The sequence below is a fragment of the Pseudophryne corroboree genome, chromosome 1, assembly GCF_028390025.1.
Source record: "Pseudophryne corroboree isolate aPseCor3 chromosome 1, aPseCor3.hap2, whole genome shotgun sequence".
In the NCBI taxonomy this organism is placed as follows: domain Eukaryota; kingdom Metazoa; phylum Chordata; class Amphibia; order Anura; family Myobatrachidae; genus Pseudophryne; species Pseudophryne corroboree.
In genome coordinates, this window is record NC_086444.1 from 432597997 (window position 1) to 432620210 (window position 22214).

Sequence of the window (22214 nt, forward strand, 5' to 3'; positions counted from 1 at the left end):
TAAAAATATACATTGCAAGGACGGCTGGAGTCAGAAAATCTGACTCGCTGTTTATATTGTATGCACCCAACAAGTTGGGCGCACCTGCTTCTAAGCAGTCGATTGCTCGTTGGATTTGTAACACAATTCAACTTGCACATTCTGTGGCAGGCCTGCCACAGCCTAAAACTGTAAAAGCCCACTCCACAAGGAAGGTGGGCTCATCTTGGGCGGCTGCCCGAGGGGTCTCGGCATTACAACTCTGCCGAGCAGCTACGTGGTCGGGGGAGAACACGTTTGTAAAATTTTACAAATTTGATACCCTGGCAAAGGAGGACCTGGAGTTCTCTCATTCGGTGCTGCAGAGTCATCCGCACTCTCCCGCCCGTTTGGGAGCTTTGGTATAATCCCCATGGTCCTTTCAGGAACCCCAGCATCCACTTAGGACGATAGAGAAAATAAGAATTTACTTACCGATAATTCTATTTCTCGGAGTCCGTAGTGGATGCTGGGCGCCCATCCCAAGTGCGGATTATCTGCAATACTTGTACATAGTTATTGTTAACTAATTCGGGTTATTGTTAAGGAGCCATCTTTAAGAGGCCCTTTCTGTTGTCATACTGTTAACTGGGTTTAGATCACAAGTTGTACGGTGTGATTGGTGTGGCTGGTATGAGTCTTACCCGGGATTCAAAATGCCTCCCTTATTGTGTATGCTCGTCCGGGCACAGTACCTAACTGGAGTCTGGAGGAGGGTCATAGGGGGAGGAGCCAGTGCACACCACCTGACCTAGTAAAGCTTTACTTTTTTGTGCCCTGTCTCCTGCGGAGCCGCTATTCCCCATGGTCCTTTCAGGAACCCCAGCATCCACTACGGACTCCGAGAAATAGAATTATCGGTAAGTAAATTCTTATTTTTTCCTTCCTGGTGTTTTTTATAGACTTGATATAAATATTAAATAATTTTAATTGATTCAATCAAATTAGATTTAATTTTACTTTTATGCACTATTTACAGATTCCCCCCCTCCCCCTCCATTTATTGAATCCTACCTGGTGTATACAGTAGGGATGCAGCATGTGATGGTGGCAGCCACTTCAATCCCGACATCTCCATTAAATCAGAAACATTAATGATTACCAACCATCGGTTTCCCTTGGCCATTGCTAATTAAACCCAATTAGGCCCTAGGAAAGATACAGATTTAGTGTTCCTTATGCCACTTTGTTAAGGAAAAAAAACAAATCCACTACATGCCCATTGCGCCTTAGGTAAGTCTAGTTGTACAATGTACTGTATCGGCCAACTCTGGACCTGGCAGTCAGGTCATCAGGGGGTGGCAGAAGTAGGTCAGATAGAACATCAAAGCCCAGGTAGGTGTAATTTTGGGACATGGTCGGACTTGACGTTTCTTTTAATTAAAGCTTTATATCTAGTTATTCATTCTTAGTAGCTTTATTTCATGACTGTAAAGCTATAACCAGACTTCCACCTAAACAGTATGCACAGACAATATACAGTGCTAGAAGACAAATCAGTTATGATACGAGTTTCCAGAAAAAGGTCTTAACACAAGTCCATCATTATTACTTCTGTTCATGCCCAACATAAGACTCATAGGGCGGTATTCAATTCTTTTCACCCCCTTACACAACCGTTCTGTTTCTGCTGATGGGTGTGGTATAATCATTTCAGCTCACTACCCCCCGCAGTAGCAAGGGCACCCAACCCGTTACGCAGCTAAACCGGATTACTATCGGTGCGATAACAGGGATCACTTTAGATCGGAGAATGGGTGTGATATATCATTTGAATACCGCCCATAGGGTCTGGAGCAATTGAGCAAACAATTGTACATAGGCATGAACTGAGACATAATTGCCTCAGAGTGACACCGGGGCCAGGAGAGGTCAGTAATATAAAAATATATAATTTTCTATATACAGTACATACACACATTGCAAGCCAAATATAAAAGACCTGCATGTATAAATAACCACACAAATGATGACCAGAGGAAAATAAAGAAACTATTTGCTCTTAACTAGTAAATAATTGTACTTTTATTTTTATACAAAAGAAAAAAACAAAATTGTAATCCTCCTCTAAATAAGAGGGCAACAAGAAGTACTGGCAAAATAAATAGTCACGATTCTGCATTATAAATACAACTACAGCTGATAAAACAAAAAGATCTGAAACTGGGAAAAATAGCACATGGGACATACAAGAAGCGTTACGGAATGTGGACATGTGCCGGAGAGCTAGGCTAAACATCCCTTACCGTGTGGATAGGCATTAGAGAAAATGAACTGTATTGTACCAGATTAGTGCAGTTTGTAAGTCTCTTCAGCGCAGACTGTCAGGGACACATGGCAGATTTGACATGTCTGCCTCTTTGTCCACGTTTTCACAGCATCCAGGACAGAACCCGCTGTCCTGCAATTACTCGCTCTGGGGTCTGTAAGCCACTGATGCGCTGGCCTGAGTGCTTGGCCCTTGTGGCTTCCCATTCACCAACAATCGCACAGGGGTATCCACACGTATACTTTGGAATGCAAACGTCTGTTAAAAATAAAATACAAAAGTACAAAAAATTACATTTGTTCATGGACTAACAATGCCACAAAATATGCTATTCACTAGACTAATGTTGGTAATCCTCTAAGATGTTCTTGACAGTATTTTAACCGAGTGGTAATATTGCTGTAGTGTCTGAAAGACAACATACAGTGCAAGCACTAGCCGTATGACATTGATGCCTGTTTGGCTATGGCCTCACGTGGTTCTCCATATGAGCATCCTGCTTTCACTGTCCCTTTGTGTGATAACTTGCATCAAACCTCACCTGGCCTTTGTGCTGTATGTTGTGCTGTTTCAGGTGAGGTTCAGGAATCGTCACGGAATCTGCTATGAGAACTCCCCAGCTTTCCACCATATTGTAAACCATGATAGCATAACAAGTTCCATCTGCATCAACAAGCCCAAATGAGCTAGAAAAACAAAAACACAATATTAATCTGGGCAATGAAGCACTGGTTACAGACATCACAGAGTTAGGTGGAAACAATTGTTGCGAGTAGATAGCAAGTGATCAGTAAGAATAAACGCACACAACTACCAGTTATATAAAAATGGCCCGAGCCAGAAGGGGAATTCATAGCAAAGCTGGACACTGGCCATATGCATGGACAGATGTGGTTGTAGTATAACAGAACTTTACAGTCTGTCCCTTTCAACACTGACAGATTATGAGCAGTATTTCTTCTCATTCTGAGCTCATACACTCAGCAATTTGGGTCGGTTTAGGCCAAAAACAGATACATTTATGTAAAACTACAGGATTTCTAAGCACTTTAAGAAACAGTTTTGTCTCTATTGGAGACAATGTGGCTAATTTGGTGATAAGCAGGGCGGCTCTTTTATGTAAACTTTTATCGTCTGTAGCACTGTCTGCTGACTGCTCCTCTTTCACACGGCGGGCGATCAGGTCTGAACTGCGCATTCGTATGCACTGCAATGCACAGGGTCGGCGGTAAGCAGCAACGGGGAGCGCCGGGATGGTGCGAAAAATTCGATTGCACAGGTGATTGCAAGAAGATTGACAGGAAGAGGGCATTTGTGGGTGGCAACTGACCGTTTTCACATAGTGTTCGGAAAACCGCAGGAGGGACCCGGCGTTTTGTGGGAGGATTCGTGATGTCAGCTACGGCCCCGATCATCGCAGCGGCTAAGTCCTGGACTGTGCAGAGACTGCACAAACTTCAGTTTGTGCAGCTCTCCTGCACATGCGCTCGCAGACCTGCACAGCGAAACCCCCTCCCCCTGTAGGCGGCGACTACCTGATTGCAGGGATGCAAAAAACGCACCCTAGTGATCAGGTCTGAATTACCCCCTAGGTTTCTTTCCTGCTTTATTCCAACTACTGCCTTGCATTATAAACCTGCAATGTTAAAGCTTTGTATGTATACTACTAATGTAACTTTTTTCTTTTATATAGAAAGGTACTGACAGTTTATTGTTCACCAAATGCAACACTCACAAAACTTGTACGTGGGTTACAATGGATGAGACAATTTTAAACAGTACCCTTAAAAGCACAAAAACAACCCTGGGCTGCAGTATGTGTGTACACAAATGTAAGCTTTAGCTCTCCTTCACAAAGTTCTCCCATATTAAATTATAACAGATTACACCTAGTCCACCTTTAACATATTTATGTAGCAAAGTGGAAACACAGCTAAAATAACAAAAAAAAAAAAAAAGCTACAAATTTTAAATGGCAACATAAACAGGAGCTGAACCTAAACTGTACATTGTTCATACAGTATCACTAAAAAATGCAAATTGCCGTAGCCATGCTAAAATTCTTACTTTTATGCTAATGCAGTGAACGATCACAGAAAACAAAGCAAAATCTCAGAACGTCAAAAGATTAATTATGCAAAATGAAATGTAACTACACACAACCTCAATTGATAACTAAAGCAGAATATGTATACATAGAGGGGATGAAACTCACAATGGAACTCGTTCCTCAGGCACTAGGCTGAATACGACCCTCCCAAGCGCCACACAGCCAGCGTTCCTTCCTAGCTGCAGAGCACTGAGTGGCTTTAGCTGTAGTCCCCCAGAACTTCCATAGTGACCTAGGAGCCCTGGGGTTAAGGTGCTTAGCATGTTCTGCAGTCGTTTACCCCGTATTTTTCCCTGTGTAATTGTAAAAGGCAAAACATAAATAAGGGTCACGTCAAAAAGCAGCAAGAGCCATAATGTATCTTTATAAAATGCTACTTTTCTAAACATATATGATACCAAATAAAAGCCACATCAATGGTGTCTGTCATGATGAAAACTAACTCCATGTTGTGAAGAGTTTAAGAAGCATTAAAAAAAACAAACACAGAAATAAGAGCGGAGACACACTAGGAATATGGTTCTATCCAGGCTGCACTGCAAATTATACACAACGTTAATACCTTGTTCCCCAACAGGCCAATCAGTCTGCCAAGGTAATCGAGTAGCTGTTCTTCCCTCATTACAGGCTCCGTCCAAGAGGGTTCCAGGGCAGCCGCTCGAGAGAAGCCATCCAGCGCCCCCTGATAGTTCTCCTCATACTTACACAGCTGGCAGAAGAGAACCATGTCAGACATGCAGCAACCATCTAATGCCCACTCCACTAAGCTGTAATAGCATAACTACACAGAAAACACATTCTGTATCCTCTACTAGGGATGGCCATCGACAAGTCATAATCATCGATAGTCAAAGACCAATGGTTAACTACTTTTACCATCGATGGGAAAGAACCAGATGATTTCCTGCAATCGATGGTAAGGAGCTATTGAATATTTTTTATTTTTTCTCTCCAGGGCGTTGGGGACACTGAGCATAGCTCCGCCCCCATGCCCTGATTGGTTTGCGGCATGCTCTGTACTAAAGTAGGGCTGGCCATCGATGGCTGAAACCATCAAAGGTTACCTTATAGATGGTTTCTCACCATCGAGGTTATCCATCAATGATAACCCACCGATGGCCATCCCTACCCTCTACTACGCTATATACATAGAGGAGACAACCTTCTACACCCACCACCACAAGGCTACACAAGCTTTTACAGGACATGAGATAATTTATACCACGTGGCATAATAAATCCTACAATAGTATTGCTAAATGTCCATCTATCCGCACATCTGCTGAGCTTTACATATCTCCAGCATATGGGCTTACCATCATCTGCTCTATACTAGATCCTAACAGGCATATTGTGTGCCTATGTGTGGTCACTGCATGGACGCTCCTCTACTGACCGCTGCCTGCGCCTCTTTACACACTCATTTAAGGTCGCTGACAAAAGAATAAAATAAAGTACCCTTTTATCATTTAGCACAGGGGTGGGGAACCTCCGGCCCGCGAAGCCGTTTGCTCCGGCCCACCCGCTTCTCCCAGTGAGACACGCCGCCGCTCAGTCCGGCGGCAGCGTGTCTCAGCTGTCAGTGTCAGGACAGGGAGGAGAGCGCGGCGGCGGCGTGTAGAACTTGAAACCAGCCGCCGGTTCGTGAGCCAATTAGAGCTCGCGGACCGGCAGCCAATCAGGAGTCGCGGCTGCCGGTCCGCGAGCTCTGATTGGCTCTCGAACCGGCGGCTGGTTTCAAGTCCTACACGCCGCCACCTAACATAGCCGCACTCTCCTCCGTGTCCCCGCCGAAAGGAGCGGTAAGTAGCACGGAAGGGGGGGGGGGCGGCACTGTGGGGGCATCTGTATACCCGGCACTGTGGGGGGCATCTGTATACCCGGCACTGTGGGGGGCATCTGTATACCCGGCACTGTGGGGGGCATCTGTATACCCGGCACTGTGGGGGGCATCTGTATACCCGGCACTGTGGGGGGCATTTGTATACCCGGCACTGTGGGGTCATCTGTATACCCGGCACTGTGGGGTCATCTGTATACCCGGCACTGTGGGGTCATCTGTATACCCGGCACTGTGGGGTCATCTGTATACCTGGCACTGTGGGGTCATCTGTATACCTGGCACTGTGGGGGCATTCATTTGTATACCTGGCACTGTGAGGGGCATTCACTTGTATACCTGGCACTGTGAAGGGCATTTGTATACCTGGCACTGTGGGGGGCATCTGTATACCTGGCACTGTGGGGGGCATCTGTATACCTGGCACTGTGGGGGGCATCTGTATACCTGGCACTGTGGGGGCATCTGTATACCTGGCACTGTGGGGGCATCTGTATACCTGGCACTGTGGGGTCATCTGTATACCTGGCACTGTGGGGGCATCTGTATACCTGGCACTGTAGGGGCATTTGTATACCTGGCACTGTGGGGGCATCTGTATACCTGGCACTGTGAGGGCATCTGTATACCTGGCACTGTGGGGGCATTTGTATACCGGGCATTTGTATACCTGGCACTGTGGGGGCATTTGTATACCTGGCACTGTGGGGGCAATTGTGGATCTGGATTGCACTATTGGGGGCATATGTGTATCACGTCCCATTTTAACTGGCCACACCCATTTTTTTGGCGCGCACACACAGTACCTCTATGAGGCAGACCTGCTGGGGGGCAGGGTAATTTTTTAAGTTGACAATTTTTGTATGGCCCCCGAAGGATTTTATAAATATCCAAATGGCCCTCGGTAGAAAAAAGGTTCCCCACCCCTGATTTAGCATCTCAGACACCCCAGGGAATGTTATGGGGAGGGGAGGTACAGGTTTAGTATCCCTTATCCAAAATGCTTGGGACCAGTAGTATTTTGGATATTGGATTTTTCCGTATTTTGGAATAATTGCATACCATAATGAGATATCATGGCGATGGGACCTAAGTCTAAGCACAGAATGCATTTATATTTCATATACACCTTACACACACAGCCTGAAGGTCAATTTAGCCAATATTTTTAATAACTTTGTGCATTACACGAAGTGTGTGTACATTCACACAATTCATTTACGTTTCATATGCACCTTATACACACAGCCTGAAGGCCATTTAATACAATATTTTTAATAACTTTGTGTATTAAACAAAGTTTGTTTACATTGTGCCATCAGAAAAATAGGATTTTGGTACTTACCAGGTAAATCCTTTTCTTTGAATCCATAGGGGGCACTGGAGTACTTTTGGGATATGGACGGTTTCCGCAGGAACAAGGCACTGAATATTCAAATTTAGAACTCTCCTCCCCTCCATGTCCCATAGTACCTCAGTGTTTTTTACTGAGCCGAACAGGAGCGATAGAGAGGTTGACAGTGGAGAATTACATATAACAGAACGGACAACAATAAAGTTGACACATAACGTGACTGACAACTAAACAGTTGGCACTATAACCGATAGAACTTGAAACTTGAACCAGTCGGTGAGAATGTGTTACCATAAGATCCCCTGAACTTACCACAAACCAGGTAAAACTGCTCTGGGTGGGCGTCCAGTGCCCCCTATGGATTCAAAGAAAAGGATTTACCCGGTAAGTACCAAAATCCTATTTTCTTTTTCATCCACTAGGGGTCACTGGAGTACTCTTGGGACATACCAAAGCTTCCCCCGTGGGCGGGAGAGCAGTTTGGCACCTGTAACACTAGGCGGCCAAAGCTAGATGCTGATGCCGCAAACGTATCAAACTTGTAAAAGCGCACAAACGTGTGCACTGATGACCATGTAGCCGCACGGCAAAGCTGCGTCGTAGAAGCCCCACGACCAGCTGCCCACGAAGTTCCCACCGAACGTGTGGAATGAGCTGTTACTGATGTAGGCGGCTGTAACCTAGCATGAAGGTAAGCCTGACGTATGGTCAGTTTAATCCATCTGGATAAGGTCTGCTTAGAAGCTGGCCAACCCATCTTGGCAGCATCATAGAGAACAAACAACGTATCCGTCTTACGAACTGTAGACGTTCGTGATACATAAACGCGTAAAGCGCGTACCACATCCAAGGTTCCAGAATTTCCTGTCAACACAGGAAATTGGTTGATTGATGTGAAAAGATGACACTACCTTTGGTAGGAAAGTGGGATTCGTCCGAAGTTCCGCTCTGTCATCATGAAACACCAAATACAGCGGCTTGCATGACAAGGCACCCAAATCTGAAACACGCCTTGCCGAAGCTAAGGCTAGTAGAAATATAGTTTTCCAAGTGAGAAACTTAATATCAACTTGTTGTAAGGGTTCAAAATATGAAGACTGTAAGAAAATAAGAATTTACTCACCGGTAATTCTATTTCTCGTAGTCCGTAGTGGATGCTGGGAACTCCGTAAGGACCATGGGGAATAGTGGCTCCGCAGGAGTCTGGGCACAACTAAAAGAAAGCTTTTAGACTACCTGGTGTGCACTGGCTCCTCCCACTATGACCCTCCTCCAAGCCTCAGTTAGGACACTGTGCCCGGAAGAGCTGACACAATAAGGAAGGATTTTGAATCCCGGGTAAGACTCATACCAGCCACACCAATCACACCGTATAACTCGTGATACCATATCCAGTTAACAGTATGAAACATAACTGAGCCTCTCAACAGATGGCTCATAACAGTAACCCTTTAGTGAACAACAACTATGTACAAGTATTGCAGACAATCCGCACTTGGGACGGGCGCCCAGCATCCACTACGGACTACGAGAAATAGAATTACCGGTGAGTAAATTCTTATTTTCTCCGACGTCCTAGTGGATGCTGGGAACTCCGTAAGGACCATGGGGATTATACCAAAGCTCCCAAACGGGCGGGAGAGTGCGGATGACTCTGCAGCACCGAATGAGAGAACTCAAGGTCCTCCTCAGCCAGGGTATCAAATTTGTAGAATTTTGCAAACGTGTTTGCCCCTGACCAAGTAGCAGCTCGGCAAAGTTGTAAAGCCGAGACCCCTCGGGCAGCCGCCCAAGATGAGCCCACCTTCCTTGTAGAATGGGCTTTAACTGATTTAGGATGAGGCAGTCCAGCCACAGAATGTGCCAGCTGAATTGAGCTACAAATCCAGCGAGCAATAGTCTGCTTAGAAGCAGGAGCACCCAGTTTGTTGGGTGCATACAGGATAAATAACGAGTCAGTTTTCCCGACTCCAGCCGTCCTGGAAACATAAATTTTCAAGGCACTGACTACGTCCAGTAACTTGGAATCCTCCAAGTCGCTAGTAGCCGCAGGCACTACAATAGGTTGGTTCAAGTGAAAAGCAGATACCACCTTAGGGAGAAACTGGGGACGAGTCCTCAATTCTGCCCTATCCATATGGAAAATCAGATAAGGGCTTTTAAATGACAAAGCCGCCAATTCTGATACACGCCTGGCCGAAGCCAAGGCCAATAACATGACCACTTTCCACGTGAGATATTTTAAATCCACGGTCTTTAGTGGCTCAAACCAATGTGATTTTAGGAAATTCAACACCACGTTGAGATCCCAGGGTGCCACTGGAGGCACAAAAGGGGGCTGAATATGCAGCACTCCTTTTACAAATGTCTGAAATTCAGGTAGTGAAGCTAGTTCTTTTTGGAAGAAAATCGACAGAGCCGATATCTGTACCTTAATGGAGCCTAATTTTAGGCCCATAGTCACTCCTGCCTGTAGGACCTGCCTGTAGGACCCAGCTGAAATTCCTCTGTTGGGGCCTTATTGGCCTCACACCAAGCAACATATTTCCGCCATATGCGGTGATAATGTTTTACCGTTACATCTTTCCTGGCTTTAATCAGCGTAGGAATGACATCCTCCGGAATGCCCTTTTCCTTTAGGATCCGGCGTTCAACCGCCATGCCGTCAAACGCAGCCGCGGTAAGTCTTGGAACAGACAGGGCCCCTGCTGCAGCAGGTCCTGTCTGAGCGGCAGAGGCCATGGGTCCTCTGAGATCATCTCTTGAAGTTCCGGGTACCAAGCTCTTCTTGGCCAATCCGGAACCACGAGTATTGTCCTTACTCCTCGTTTTCTTATTATTCTCAGTACCTTTGGTATGAGAGGCAGAGGAGGGAACACATAAACTGACTGGTACACCCACGGTGTCACTAGAGCGTCCACCGCTATCGCCTGAGGGTCCCTTGACCTGGCGCAATATCTCTCCAGTTTTTTGTTTAGGCGGGACGCCATCATGTTCACCTGTGGCCGTTCCCAACGATTTACAATCAGCGTGAAGACTTCTGGATGAAGTCCCCACTCTCCCGGGTGGAGGTCGTGCCTGCTGAGGAAGTCTGCTTCCCAGTTGTCCACTCCCGGAATGAACACTGCTGACAGTGCTAGCACGTGATTTTCCGCCCATCGGAGAATCCTTGTGGCTTCTGCCATTGCCGTCCTGCTTCTTGTGCCGCCCTGTCGGTTTACATGGGCGACCGCCGTGATGTTGTCTGACTGGATCAGTACCGGCTGGTGTAGAAGCAGGGGTTTTGCCTGACTTAGGGCATTGTAAATGGCCCTTAGTTCTAGAATATTTATGTGTAGGGAAGTCTCCTGACTCGACCATAGTCCTTGGAAGTTTCTTCCCTGTGTGACTGCCCCCCTGCCTCGAAGGCTGGCATCCGTGGTCACCAGGACCCAGTCCTGTATGCCGAATCTGCGGCCCTCTAGGAGATGAGCACTCTGCAGCCACCACAGCAGAGACACCCTGGTTCTTGGAGACAGGGTTATTAGCCGATGCATCTGAAGATGCGATCCGGACCATTGGTCCAACAGATCCCACTTAAAGATTCTGGCATGGAACCTGCCGAAAGGAATTGCTTCGTAAGAAGCCACCATCTTTCCCAGGACTCGCGTGCAGTGATGCACCGACACCTGTTTTGGTTTCAGGAGGTCTCTGACTAGAGATGACAGCTCCTTGGCTTTCTCCTCCGGGAGAAACACTTTTTTCTGGACTGTGTCCAGAATCATTCCCAGGAACAGTAGACGTGTCCTCGGAACCAGCTGTGACTTTGGAATATTTAGAATCCAACCGTGCTGGTGTAGCACCTCCTGAGATAGTGCTACTCCTACCAACAACTGCTCCCTGGATCTCGCCTTTATTAGGAGATCGTCCAAGTACGGGATAATTAAAACTCCCTTTTTTCGAAGGAGTATCATCATTTCCGCCATTACCTTGGTAAACACCCTCGGTGCCGTGAACAGTCCAAACGGCAGCGTCTGGAATTGGTAATGGCAATTTTGTACCGCAAATCTGAGGTACTCCTGGTGAGGATGATAAATGGGGACATGCAGGTAAGCATCCTTGATGTCCAGGGATACCATGTAATCCCCCTCGTCCAGGCTTGCAATAACCGCCCTGAGCGATTCCATCTTGAACTTGAATTTTTTTATGTATGTGTTCAAGGATTTCAAATTTAAAATGGGTCTCACCGAACCGTCCGGTTTCGGTACCACAAACAGTGTGGAATAGTAACCCCGTCCTTGTTGAAGTAGGGGCACCTTGACTATCACCTGCTGGGAATACAGCTTGTGAATTGCCTCTAGCACAGCCTCCCTGCCTGAGAGAGTTGTTGGCAAGGCAGATTTGAGGAAACGGCGGGGGGAGACGCCTCAAATTCCAGCTTGTACCCCTGAGACACTACTTGCAAGATCCAGGGATCCACCTGTGAGCGAGCCCACTGATGGCTGAAATTTTTAAGGCGGCCCCCCACCGTACCTGGCTCCGCCTGTGGAGCCCCACCGTCATGCGGTGGACTTGGAAGAAGCGGGGGAGGACTTTTGCTCCTGGGAACCTGCTGTTTGTTGCAGCCTTTTTCCCCTACCTCTGCCTCTGGACAGAAAGGACCCGCCTTTTCCTCGCCTGTTTCTCTGGGTCCGAAAGGACTGTACCTGATAAAACTGCGCTTTTTTAGGCTGTGAGGGAACATGGGGTAAAAATGCCGACTTCCCAGCTGTCGCTGTGGAAACTAGGTCCGAGAGACCATCCCCGAATAACTCTGGAATCTGCATCCCCTGTCCACTGCCGAGTCCATAAGCCTCTCCTAGCAGAAATGGACAATGCACTTATTTTAGATGCCAGCCGGCAGATCTCCCTCTGTGCATCTCTCATGTATAAGACTGAGTCTTTTATATGCTCTATGGTTAGGAGAATAGTGTCCCTGTCTAGGGTGTCAATATTTTCTGACAGGGAATCTGACCATGCAGCGGCAGCACTGCACATCCATGCTGACGCAATAGCTGGTCTAAGTATAATGCCTGAGTGTGTATATACAGACTTCAGGATCGCCTCCTGCTTTCTATCCGCAGGCTCCTTTAGGGCGGCCGTATCCGTAGACGGAAGTGCCACCTTTTTAGACAAACGTGTGAGCGCTTTATCCACCGTAGGAGGTGTTTCCCAACGTGCCCTATCCTCTGGCGGGAAAGGGAACGCCATTAGTAATTTTTTTAGAGATTACCAATCTTTTATCGGGGAAAGCCCACGCTTCTTCACACACTTCATTTAATTCTTCAGATGGGGGAAAAACTACGGGTAGTTTTTTCTCCCCAAACATAATACCCTTTTTAGTGGTACCTGGGTTTATATCCGAAATGTGTAAAACCTCTTTCATTGCCTCAATCATGCAACGAATGGCCCTAGTGGACATTAGATTAGACTCATCGTCGTCGACACTGGTATCAGTATCCGTGTCGACATCTGCGTCTGCCATCTGAGGTAGCGGGCGTTTTAGAGCCCCTGATGGCCTTTGAGACACCTGTGCAGGCACGAGCTGAGAAGCCGGCTGTCCCGCATTTGGCATGTCGTCAAATTTTTTGTGTAAGGAGTCGACACTTGCACGTAATTCCTTCCATAAAACCATCCACTCAGGTGTCTGCCCCGCAGGGGGTGACATCACTTCTATAGGCATCTGCTCCGCCTCCACATAATTTTCCTCATCAAACATGTCGACACAGCCGTACCGACACACCGCACACACACCGGGAATTCTCTAACAGAGGACAGGACCCCACAGAAGCCCTTTGGGGAGACAGAGATAGAGTATGCCAGCACACACCAGAGCGCTATATAATGCAGGGACTAACTGAATTATGTCCCCTATAGCTGCTATAATATTTACTGCGCCTAAATTTAGTGCCCCCCCTCTCTTTTTTACCCTTTTCTGTAGTGTAGACTGCAGGGGAGAGCCAGGGAGCTTCCTTCCAGCGGAGCTGTGAGGGAGAAATGGCGCCAGTGTGCTGAAGGAGATAGCTCCGCCCCTTTTTCGCGGACTTTTCTCCCGCTTTTTTAAGGATTCTGGCAGGGGTAATTATCACATATATAGCCTCTGGGGCTATATATTGTGATTGTTTTGCCAGCCAAGGTGTTTTTATTGCTGCTCAGGGCGCCCCCCCCCAGCACCCTGCACCCTCAGTGACCGGAGTGTGAAGTGTGTATGAGGAGCAATGGCGCACAGCTGCAGTGCTGTGCGCTACCTTGGTGAAGACAGAAGTCTTCATGTCGCCGATTTTCCGGACTTCTTCTTGCTTCTGGCTCTGTAAGGGGGACGGCGGCGCGGCTCCGGGACCGAACACCAAGGCCAGTTCCATGCGGTCGATCCCTCTGGAGCTAATGGTGTCCAGTAGCCTAAGAAGCCCAAGCTAGCTGCAAGCAGGTAGGTTCGCTTCTTCTCCCCTTAGTCTCTCGTTGCAGTGAGCCTGTTGCCAGCAGGTCTCACTGTAAAATAAAAAACCTAAAATATACTTTCTTTCTAAGAGCTCAGGAGAGCCCCTAGTGTGCATCCAGCTCGGCCGGGCACAAAAATCTAACTGAGGCTTGGAGGAGGGTCATAGTGGGAGGAGCCAGTGCACACCAGGTAGTCTAAAAGCTTTCTTTTAGTTGTGCCAAGACTCCTGCGGAGCCGCTATTCCCCATGGTCCTTACGGAGTTCCCAGCATCCACTAGGACGTCAGAGAAATATAAAACCAGATTCAAGTCCCATGGCGCTGTAGGTGGAATGAATGGAGGCTGTACTCTGAGGACACCTTGTAGAAAAGTGTGTACAGACGGCAATAGAGCCAATCGTCTTTGAAAGTAAATTGACAAAGCAGATACCTGCACCTTGAGTGTAGATAAACGCAGCCCTCCATCTAACCCCGTCTGTAGAAATAACAAAAGACTGGATAACTTGAAAGATGATGTCGGAAACTTCCGATCTTCACACCAGCCGATATAGGCACGCCAAATTCTGTAATAATGAGCCGCCGTAACTGGCTTCCTAGCACGTAATATGGTTGGTATAACCGATTCTGGAATGCCCTCTCGTCTTAAGAGAGCGGTCTCAACAGCCACCCCGTCAAACGCAGCCGCGCTAAATCGGGGTAAAGGAACGGACCCTGTTGTAACAGGTCCGGACGTAGCGGGAGCGGCCAAGGATAGTCTGCGAGTAGGCCGCGGAGATCCGAGAATCAAGCTCTCCGAGGCCAATGAGGTGCCACTAGTATGACTGTGGCGGACTCTCTTTTGATCCGTTTTAGCAACAGAGGGAGCAGCGGAAACAGGTACACGAGGCTGTACGGCCACGCGATTGTGAGAGCATCCACCGCCACTGCCTTTGGATCTCGCGTTCTGGACACATACTGGGGCGTTTGGTGATTGTGGCGAGATGCCATCAGGTCCACTTGAGTGCAACCCCACCTCTGGACCAACATGTGAAACACTTCTGGATTTAATGCCCATTCTCCTGGATGAAAATCCCGACGGCTGAGATAATCCGCCTCCCAGTTGTCCACTCCCGGAATGAACACAGCCGACAATATCACTTGGTGATGCTCGGCCCAATTGAGGATCCGAGCTACTTCCCGCATTGCCATGCGGCTTCTCGTTCCTCCTTGTTTGTTGATGTATGCGACCGCCGTCGCATTGTCTAACTGCACCTGGACAGGCTGAGACCGAAGTATGTGCACTGCTTGTCGCAGCGCATTGTAAATTGCCCGGAGTTCCAGGACATTTATAGACAGCAATCTTTCGTGATCTGCCCAGAGACCCTGGAGCTGACAATTTTGAACTACAGCTCCCCAACCTCTGAGACTCGCTTCCGTCGTTAGAATTATCCAATTCCAGGCGCCGAACCGTTTCCCAGCGGTTAGATTGTGTACTTTGAGCCACCAGAGTAGAGATACCCTGGCGACAATCTCATCCTGTGGTGAATCTGCAGATGCGAGCCCGACCACTGTGCGAGCACATCCAGTTGAAAAGGACGTGAGTGAAATGTTCCGAACTGAAGCGCTTCGAAAGCCGCCACCATTGTGCCTAAGAGGCGAATGCACAAATGTACTGAGACTGTGCGTGGCTTGAGCACCAATTGAACCAGATGACGGAATGATCTGTTCTGGTAGGTAAATTCTTTGATTTACCATATCGAGAATCATACCTAGGAATTGCAGTCGTTGAGACGGAATCAGATGTGATTTCTTGACGTTGACAATCCAACCGTGCTGAACTAGTACATCGTACGTTAGCAACGCATGTTGGAGGAGCATCTGTTGAGACGGAGCTTTGATGAGCAGATCGTCCAAGTACGGAACTATTATCACTCCCAGGGATCTGAGATGAGCTATCATTACAGACATCACTTTGGTGAATACCCGAGGCGCTGGCGAGAGGCCAAACGGTAGAGCCTGAAACTGGTAATGGTTCTGCCGTATCGTAAACCGCAAGAACCGCTGATGAGGTGGCCAAATCGGAATGTGTAAATACGCATCTTTGAGATCCAGCGCAATCATGAATTCCTGTGGCTCTAAACCTGCAATTACCGACCGCAGAGATTCCATCTTGAATCTGTAGTAAGTGACGTACTGATTGAGGCCCTTCAAGTTCAATATTGGCCTGACCGAGCCATCCGGCTTTGGTACCACAAACAGACTGGAATAATAACCCTGCCCTTGTTTGTGTACAGGAACCGGAATCAAAACTGCTGACTCCAGCAGAGACTGAATGGCAAATTGCAGAACCGCCCTTTTGTCGTCCGACACAGGCAGTCCTGGCTTGTCGGTGACCTTAGCGTCTTGACGACTGGCGTTGGTTTGTTGGAAACCACGCCCCCGACCTCGTCTACCGGGTGTGGCTGATCCTCTACCACGGCCTCGAAAGGGCTGAGGCCGAAAGGATTTGAACGCCGGGCCCGAGTATTTCCGTCTAGGTACAGTTGGAGGCAATGGTAAGAAAACAGACTTACCTCCCGTGGCCTCAGCAATCCATTTGTCCCATTCAGGACCAAACAACTTCTCGCCACCGTAAGGTAACGCCTCTATACCTCTTTTGACCTCCGCCTGCCAAGAGCGCAGCCAGAGTGCTCGTCGTGCTGTAACTAGCGACGATGAAAGGCGAGAAGTGAGCTGACAGACGTCAGTAGAAGCTGTACATAGATAATCAGCAGCTTCCCAGATTTGATCAGCGAGAAGTAGAAGGTGATCGTCATGTAGGGCAGACTTGAGTTCTGTTATCCATACCATTAGCGCCTTAGTTACCCAAATGCCAACCAACCCAGGTCTAAGCAACACTCCTGCTGCTATATACATGGATTTTAGCATAGCTTCTATTTTACGGTCTGAAGGGTCTTTAAGCGTAGTAGCCGTTGGGACCGGTATGATTAATTTCTTTGTAAGTTTAGACACAGACGAATCCACCAATGGCGGATTCTCCCATGCAGCTGTCACAGACTCTGGAAACGGGTAACTAGACTTAAATATGCGAGGTATAGAAAACCATTTATCCGGATTCTTTCGTGTTTCCAGTAACATCTCATTAAGAGATTCCGAAACAGGAAAACACATCGGAGTCCTGTCGTTTAGCAAAGACGACTTGATCATTTGTCAGAGGCTCCTCAGTTTCTGTAAACTTCAGAGACTGACGCACCGCTCTGATGAGATTATCAATGCCTGGGCTGTCAAAATCTTCACTATCTGACTGCTGGTCTACTTCGCCCTCCTCACCGTCATCTTGCGCACTGAGGTCTGGCATAGAAACGTCAGAATGCAACATAGCAGAAACTGGTAAATCATAAGACAAATTACATTTATCCCTACTACCCAAAATGGACTTGGACTTTTGTCAAGGCTCAGACCCCTCCGGTAGTCCTAGCGGTCTCACCCTAGACTCAGATCTTGCCGCTTCCCGCTCCTTTCGAGCGGCGGCCAATTCTGATTGCAATCCAGCCATAACATCTGCTAGCATAGCCCATGGAGGGACCGGGGATGAAACCGGCTTTGAAACCGGTGCAGAAATCGTATTCGTAGCTGAATCCACAAAACATACTGTACATGTGGTAGATCCATCCGGTAACACACTCTTACAGACATGGCAGGGGAACTGCTTTTTTGGTTTTGCTGGAGCCTTACTCATTATGCAGACAGACAACACAATATATAAAGACAGACAACTTGCACGACTCAGTAAAATAGTACTAAGGTGTCTCTAAATATATATCTGGCCAAGTGCAGTGCACGTGGCCAGTACTACATGAAATCTGATTCCAAATTCCCACTAACACCCCTGCGCCTCCGGATGTAGTACAGGAACAAATCTGGAATCACAACAGGAAGACAGGAAGCATGGTTAAAATGGCCCCCATGCCTCACAGTGCAGCCAACCCGTTAATATAGGCTTAACAGCCTAGTTCATTAATGTCACCCTTTTGCAGCCCTCCGCTAATGTGTATCCTTCCCCCCCCTTCTGCTCCCTCCCCCGTGGCCTGTGTACCGCTGTCTGAGCGGGAGTTACCGGGGAGCGGGTACCCGCGATCGGGTGCAGGGAGCGCTGAAATGGAGAGCGGTCCTGCAGCGGCGGCCGGCGGGTGTGAGCGGCGGCCGGCGGGTCTCAGCGGTGGAGGAGCGTGGCGCTGATCGGAGCGGTTGCCGGGGCGGCCAGTTAGGAGAGGCGGGTGCGTGCGCATCTGTGAACATTGTCCCCACACAGCGGGGTGGCAGCGTGCGCTGACCGCCCCGTCCCCCTAGCATACCTGACTCCAGAAGCGATGGCTGTGACGGGGCTTCTATCTGTAAGCTCCGTCCAGCTGTAGCAGCAGTCAGTGAGCGAGCTGCGTGTGGCTGTGAGGGTGCTCTTTGTGAGGACCGACACGCCATGCGCTGCTCCATGCAGCGGCACTATCCCGGACCCACGTTTTTACAGAAACTGGGAAGGGATGTGCTGTTTGTACAAAAAGTAAAAGTGAGAAGAAAAAAAAAAAAAAAAAAAAAACAGGATTTTGGTACTCACCGTTAAATCCTTTTCTCCTAGTCCGTAGAGGATGCTGGGGACTCCAAAAGGACCATGGGGTATAGACGTGATCCGCAGGAGCTTGGGCACACTAAAAAGCCTTAAAACTGGGTGTGAACTGGCTCCTCCCTCTATGCCCCTCCTCCAGACCCCAGTTATAGGAACTGTGCCCAGGAGAGACGGACAGTACAAGGAAAGATTTTTGTTTTAACTAAGTGCTACCAAACTACCAGCCCACACCATAAACATACCGTACAACCGGAATAACGCCAAACCAGATAACAGTATGCATAAAACTCCAGCAACCAGCTGCAACAAACCAATACACAACTCGTGTACAAACTAACTTAACCAGTAAGAAAACACACTGCAAGTAATAGTCCGCACTGGGACGGGCGCCCAGCATCCTCTACGGACTAGGAGAAAAGGATTTAACGGTGAGTACCAAAATCCTGTTTTCTCTTACGTCCTAGAGGATGCTGGGGACTCCAAAAGGACCATGGGGATTATACCAAAGCTCCAGAACGGGCGGCAGAGTGCGGACGACTCTGCAGCACCGACTGAGCAAACGCCAGGTCCTCATCGGCCAGGGTATCAAACTTATAGAACTTAGCAAAAGTGTTCGAACCCGACCAAGTAGCTGCTCGGCAAAGCTGTAGCGCCGAGACACCTCGGGCAGCCGCCCAAGATGAGCCCACTTTCCTGGTAGAATGGGCTTTAACCGATTTCGGCACCGGCAGTCCTACCGAAGAATGAGCCTGCTGGATCGTACTACAAATCCAGCGTGCAATAGTCTGTTTTGAAGCGGGATGACCAATCTTGTTGGCCGCATACAAAACAAACAACGCTTCAGTTTTCCTAGTAACAGCTGTCCTAGAAACATATACTTTTAACGCTCTTAGAACCTCCAGAGATTTTGGAATCGCCCCCTCTTCCGTAGCTACCGGAACCACAATAGGTTGGTTAATGTGAAATGAAGAAACCACCTTCGGTAGAAATTGTTGACGAGTCCTCAATTCCGCCCTATCCGAATGAAAAATCAAATACGGGCTCTTATGAGATAAAGCTGCCAATTCCGACACTCGCCTGGCAGATGCCAGCGCCAAAAGCATAATGACCTTCCAAGTGAGAAATTTCAACTCAACCTTACGCAAAGCTTCAAACCAGGAAGACATGAGAAACCGTAAGACGACATCGAGGTCCCATGGAGCTACAGGAGGTACAAACGGCGGATTGATATGCATTACACCAGGGATGGGGAACCTTCGGCCCTCCAGCTGCTGTTGAACTACACATCCCAGCATGCCTTGCAACAGTTTTAGCATGGCCAAATAGCAAAACTGTAGCAAGGCATGCTGGTATGTGTAGTTCAACAGCTGGAGGACCGAAGGTTCCCCATCCCTGCATTACACCCTTCACAAAGGTCTGAACCTCTGGGAGGGCAGCTAACTCTTTTTGAAAGAAAATAGACAAAGCCGAAATTTGCACTTTGATGGAACCCAATTTCAGGCCTGCATCTACGCCGGCCTGTAAAAAGTGGAGAAAACGACCCAAGTGAAAATCCTCCGCAGGAGCCTTTTTAAGCTCACACCAGGAAACATATTTCCTCCAGATACGGTGATAGTGTTTCGCCGTAACCTCTTTCCTAGCCTTAATGAGAGTTGGAATGACCTCCCTGGGAATACCCTTACGAGCCAAGATCTGGCGCTCAACCTCCATGCCGTCAAACGCAGCTGCGGTAAGTCTGGAAACACGCATGGAACCTGCAACAACAGATCCTCTCTTAGAGGAAGCGGCCAAGGATCTTCCACCAGCAAGGCCTGAAGATCCGGGTACCAGGCCCTTCTTGGCCAGTCTGGAACGACGAAAATCGCCTGAACCCTTGCTCGATGAATGATCCCCAGCACCTTTGGAATGAGAGGAAGTGGAGGGAACACATACACCGACTGGAAGACCCACGGAGACACCAGGGCGTCCACTGCAGTGGCTTGTGGGTCCCTTGACCTGGAACAATACCTCGGGAGCTTCTTGTTGAGCCGAGACGCCATCATGTCCATCATCGGAATTCCCCAGCGTCTTGTCACATCTGCAAATACCTCTTGGTGCAGAGCCCACTCTCCCGGATGGAGGTCGTGTCTGCTGAGGAAATCCGCTTCCCAGTTGTCCACCCCCGGTAGGAAAACTGCTGACAGTGCGCCGACGTGTTGTTCCACACAGCGAAGGATCTTTGTGGCCTCCGCCATTGCCGCTCTGCTCCTCGTTCCGCCTTGCCGGTTTATATGGGCCACCGCTGTGATGTTGTCTGACTGTACCAGGACCGGTCGATCCTGAAGAAGACTTCTTGCTTGGAGCAGGCCGCTGTAAATGGCTCTTAACTCGAGAATATTTATGTGGAGACAGGCTTCCTGGAGCGACCATTTTCCCTGGAAATTTCTTCCTTGGGTGACTGCGCCCCAGCCCCGGAGACTTGCATCTGTCGTCAGAAGTACCCAATCCTGGATACCGAATCGGTGTCCCCCCAGGAGGTGATGAGCTTGTAGCCACCACAGGAGAGAAATTCTGGCTCTGGGAGATAGACTTATCTTCCGGTGAATGTGTAGATGAGATCCGGACCATTTGCTCAGCAAGTCCCACTGAAACACGCTGGCGTGAAATCTGCCAAATGGAATGGCTTCGTACGCCGCAACCATCTTCCCCAGAACCCGAGTACAATAATGGATCGACACACTCGTCGGCTTCAGAAGTTCTCTGACCATCGTCTGCAGTTCCAGAGCCTTTTCTTCTGGAAGGAATACCTTCTGTAACTCCGTGTCCAGAATCATGCCCAGAAAAGGAAGCCGAGTGGTCGGAATTAACTGGGATTTCGGCAAATTGAGCACCCAACCGTGCTGTCGCACAACCGATAGTGACAACTCTACACTTCTCAGCAACCGTTCCTTGGACCTCGCCTTTATCAGGAGATCGTCCAAGTACGGGATAATTGAAACCCCTTGTTTGCGAAGAACCATCATTTCTGCCATGACCTTGGTGAAAATCCTCGGAGCCGTGGAAAGCCCAAACGACAACGTCTGAAATTGGTAATGAGAATCCTGTATCGCAAACCTGAGGAAAGCCTGATGTGGAGGATATATCGGCACATGTAAGTAGGCATCCTTTATGTCGACTGACGCCATAAAATCCCTCCCCCCTCCAGGCTGGCAATCACCGCTCGAAGGGATTCCATCTTGAACTTGAAGACTTTCAAGTATGGATTGAGGGATTTTAGATTTAGAATTGGTCTGACCGAACCGTCCGGTTTCGGTACCACAAAGACGCTCAAGTAGAACCCCTCCCCCCGCTGGGACGGAGGGACGGGAACAATGACCTTCTGTAGACACAATTTTTGAATCGCCGCCCGGACCACCTCCCTGTCCGGAAGAACCACTGGTAATGCCGAAATGAAGAACCGGTGAGGGGGCATCTCCTGAAACTCCAGTTTGTATCCTTGAAACACGATTTCTAACACCCAAGGATCCAGGTCTGATTGAATCCAGACCTGGCTGAATACCTGAAGACGGCCCCCCACCGGTCCGGACTCC

At 48.4% G+C, this 22214-nt stretch overlaps 1 protein-coding gene across 2 annotated transcripts in view; it reads right to left on the minus strand.

Moving 5' to 3' along the window:
• Positions 1-2025: 2025 nt before the first annotated feature.
• Positions 2026-22214, minus strand: part of TTC5 (tetratricopeptide repeat domain 5) — an 87193-nt gene continuing 67004 nt past the window's right edge. For both annotated transcript variants that reach the window (XM_063913482.1, XM_063913483.1), the window contains exons 7-10: positions 4960-5106; positions 4503-4690; positions 2829-2973; positions 2026-2545 (exon numbers count right to left, since the gene is read on the minus strand). In XM_063913482.1, the coding sequence (XP_063769552.1) occupies positions 2426-2545; positions 2829-2973; positions 4503-4690; positions 4960-5106 (600 nt within the window). In that variant the 3' untranslated portion in view covers positions 2026-2425. The remainder of the gene's footprint in view (positions 2546-2828; positions 2974-4502; positions 4691-4959; positions 5107-22214) is intronic.